Consider the following 3,901-nt stretch of genomic DNA (forward strand, 5'->3'; position numbering starts at 1 on the left):
TAAGGTTTATCGAGTGGAAAAAAGTTCGCGTTTATCTTCCAGCTTCACTGTTTATATTATGCTAACATAGTTGTGTCACTAGCGATCACGTAGCACATCATTATATACCAGCTAGCCAAACTTCAGTAACCCTACAAAAGTCACTGCTGTTTAGTTTCCTGTCTTCATTTATGTTGGAAGTGATAGCAGAGCTGTACGTTTGAATTTTTTCAGAAATCTCTCAGTCAGGACATGCTATATGATGTTTAGGTGGAAACTAGCAAGCTAACTTCCTGCTAACTTCTAACTCTGTTAAATTTAATAAATTCTGTTTTCATGTATGCCTGGATGTTAAACCTAGTTGTTACACCTGGTAAAGCAGCAACACTGATCATTTTATTAAAGATGAAAGAATTTAGACAGTTTTTCAACTCTCAGTTATGCCGCAGTGTTCATTTGACTTTGGGACCTGCAGCAGAGTTTGGGCCCAGACATGGCTAATGACGTCAGACTTGAAGACCGGATAGAAAACTAATAGAACAGGAACCACACTACTGATTTTTTCAAGTACAAATGAGTATAATTTTATACGACCTTTAACCCAAATCACAGGAAGTGGCCCGGCAAAGATTTCTGGACACTAGCTCCTAGAAAATGAACTGATTGATAAGGACTGTGCAGGTAAGTATGAATATGCCTGTACCCCAACTCTGATTTTGTTGATCTCCACCTTCATTCCAACAAGGAAAACAAACTTCTGCTATTTTAATTTGCAGACAGGTACCTCTTTAACTTTGGAAAGCGTTTCACCAGCAACCGCTTGAAATAGTTCTGGAATTTCTTTCCAACAAACGTGTAGAAGATGGGGCTGATGCAAAAGTAGATGGAGGCAATGTTATGAGAGATTTGAAGTGCATAGCCCAGTTTCTGTTCTTCTACACAGGTAGTTGCTTTATCATACATCAGCAAAACAATGTTAAAAGGGGTCCAGCACATGAAAAACACCAGCACAATGATGAATATCAGCCGGACCGTCTTGAACTTTGTCGCAATGTTTGATGACACAACAGTGATTGTGATTCTTATGTAGCAATAGACAATTACAAGCAGTGGGAAGATAAAGAAAAGGAAAAGCTGAATGTAAAACCCAGATGATCTCAACAGGCTAGCATTAATATTAGGAAAATCTTGCGGGTCCTCTTCACACAACTCTTTGTTGTCAAGATGGGAAAAAAAAGTGGTATAGAGAATCATTGGTTTGATGCATGCCAATCCACTAACCAGCCACACCACAACACATGAGATTACTCCATACTTTTGATTCCTCATTTGTAATGAACCCACAGAGTACACAACTGCAAGGTGTTGGTCAAAGGTCAGAAGAGCTAAAAATAGGACAGAACTGTAGAGGCCCAAGTAGTAGCTGCTACCAACAATCTTGCACACAACGTTGCCAAAGATCCAGTTGGAAAGTTGCATGTAGACTGCCATGAAGGGAAGGCTGCTTGTGAAGATCAGGGAAGACATGACCAGGTTCAGTACCAAGATGTTGGCCACACTGGTCAGCTGCTCAAACCTTGAAGATAGTCAGTTAAAACGATCTTAGTGGTAAAAACAGACTCCTGGATAAAGCATTTTAAGACATTTATATTTCAAGCTGACCTCGGGCACTTCCAATAAAACTATTATGTAATCTGTATGTATTAAATCTTCAATATTATGTTTAAGGCCGTCATTCTTTAAAGGACTAGAGAAAGTCCTGATTCCATCCTAGTCAGCATTTGTTTTATTTTCTTGTTGTTATATAAGCAAGCTCATTCTCACACCAAAACCGAACAATAAACTCCTTACACAAATTAAAGGAACACTTTTTATTCAGAGTACAGGATCAAGTCAGTTAAACTTCTAAGATATTGGTGTGGTCAGTTAAGTAGCAGAGGGGGTTGTTAATCAGTTTCAGCTGCTTTGTGCTTTTTTGCACTTTAACATAGGATATTTAGAAAAATGTTTTCTTAGTTGCCATGGTGACATATCTTTGGTGCAGATACTGAATATAATTTCATCTGAAACACATTAAAAAGTGGCGCCGCCTTAGGAATTGTTTAGAATTCATGACTTTCAAAATAAAGAGTTACAGACTTTTTGTAATGTTTTCACATGTTACTATGAGACTGGGCTTGGCTGTCTTTAACCAGCTGGGAATTAGACCAACATATTGTTCTCAGAAGTGCTCTGTTATCAGTGCAGTGGCAACTAAGCTTCAAAGACCATCTGTGGTTACAGTGATGTCTTCATAGTTTCTGACTTTTTTGATCACACTATATACTTTTATTTCTGAAAGGAAGTCAGGTCTTGCTCTTCAAAGTGACCCCAACTGACTTTATTTTCTTCCCTAAAGACAAACGTCATAAAAACAATTCCCAGAGGGTTTAGTCATGAGAATGCAGAATGAAAACAGCTGTGGCATTTCCTCTGAAGGCAGTCCTTGTAGGATGGTCACATCATGAAGCCCCAAATAGCCCAACATCTGTGATGAATGCATTGGGCAGTTTTGCAAAATGCATTAGTTCCATAATGAATGACCTAAAATGTTGTTTGTTTTCTTTATCTAATCTCTTTTTTGACTTGTGCCATCATCAAGTGTCTGTCAACATTTTTGACAGTCACTGCACCACAAGCAGAAATGGGTTAAGCCATGTACATCCTTTTCCTTTTTGATTTGCAAGGTCCCATTTTGTGCCAGGTTGGCAGAACATTATCCACATATTAAACCCCGAAAAGTTTAACAGTTTAGTTTAAAAGTTTAGTTTAACAGCCTTTTCTATATAAAAAATTAATTTAAAAACAGCAACAACCTGCTGGCTCTTTTGGAAACAGTGCTATATTTAGTTAGTGATAATACACAGAAGTTAGGCTCGTTATCGTGTGTACTACAGCACATTTGGCATAACCATATCATATGAATCTTGTTCTGACAGAATGACAGACTCATAGAAAGTAGGAAATTGCATTGCTGCATTGAAATTTTTGCATTGTTTTTATATAAATTTCACTGTACCAGAGAAAAGATTACATATGACATAAGAATTACTGAACTGAATAAAAGTGCATGAAATATATGAATATATATGACTTAATACAACTTTTGTTAATGTTGTTTAGAGCAGACAAAATGCAAAGTAGTCCCAAAATTGTCTGAGAAATATCTATAGTAGTTTTGGATGAACATTAATTTAGTCATATTCATTTTTTTAAAAAGTGGGAAATTGAATTTGATCATATTATATTCAGATTACAGATTTTATAAATACACATTATAAAATGTGTTCATCAGGAGAGTTCAGTAGATCTGTGGGAGTTATCGACTAAAACTATGAGGCGACTTCTTAAACCACTCAGTCTTAATTTCACTGGCAGGTTTCCTATCAAGATCAGATTTCATGGTCAGTATTATGTGTCACTTTGTTCTCTTTCCATATGTTTAGAGCACTTTCATAATTTCAAAAAAGAAAAGTAACAGTTTTAGGACCATTTCAACATTTAAAATAAAATAAACAACAATATCTGTCAATGTGACTCTGATTTGTAGTTTTCAATTTTATTTTTTTATACTTTGAAAAGTCATTCCCATTAGGACTCTTTTTTAAATGTAAGAACTAAAGGAAATTATCAAATTATTGTTCAACTGAATCTATCCTATAAATTTTGCTGTATGTTCTGATTGTTGTCATGCAGTCTGTTGGTCGACTCACCGATAGATGATGAACAGTACCAGTCCGTTCCCAAAAAGGCTGAAGACAAACATGAAGTAATAAAGGATGGACAGTTGAGCTCCCAGAATATTGTCCCCATCCCTGCTACATAGTTCAGGTGGTGGATACGACCCAGTGCTGTAGTCATAGTCATATGATGTAGTTTCCAT

General features: G+C 36.5%; 1 protein-coding gene across 1 annotated transcript; it reads right to left on the reverse strand.

The window, feature by feature from the left end:
- Positions 1 to 250: 250 nt before the first annotated feature.
- LOC134634634 (C-C chemokine receptor type 1-like) lies at positions 251 to 3,901 on the reverse strand. Its single transcript, XM_063483952.1, has 2 exons — positions 3,732 to 3,901; positions 251 to 1,555 (listed from the first exon to the last, which is right to left on the reverse strand). Exons 1-2 carry the CDS (start codon positions 3,899 to 3,901, stop codon positions 745 to 747), a joined length of 981 nt encoding a protein of 326 aa, XP_063340022.1. The 3' UTR covers positions 251 to 744.

This window comes from Pelmatolapia mariae, linkage group LG9, assembly GCF_036321145.2.
Source record: "Pelmatolapia mariae isolate MD_Pm_ZW linkage group LG9, Pm_UMD_F_2, whole genome shotgun sequence".
Classification (NCBI taxonomy): Eukaryota; Metazoa; Chordata; class Actinopteri; order Cichliformes; family Cichlidae; genus Pelmatolapia; species Pelmatolapia mariae.

Excerpts from the sequence above, each read along its gene's own strand:
- LOC134634634 (XM_063483952.1), bottom strand. The coding sequence starts at position 3,901 with ATGGAAACTACATCATATGACTATGACTACAGCACTGGGTCGTATCCA. Across the intron at positions 1,556-3,731 it reads GTACTGTTCATCATCTATCG|GTTTGAGCAGCTGACCAGTG; the intron begins GTGAGTCGACCA and ends ACTATCTTCAAG.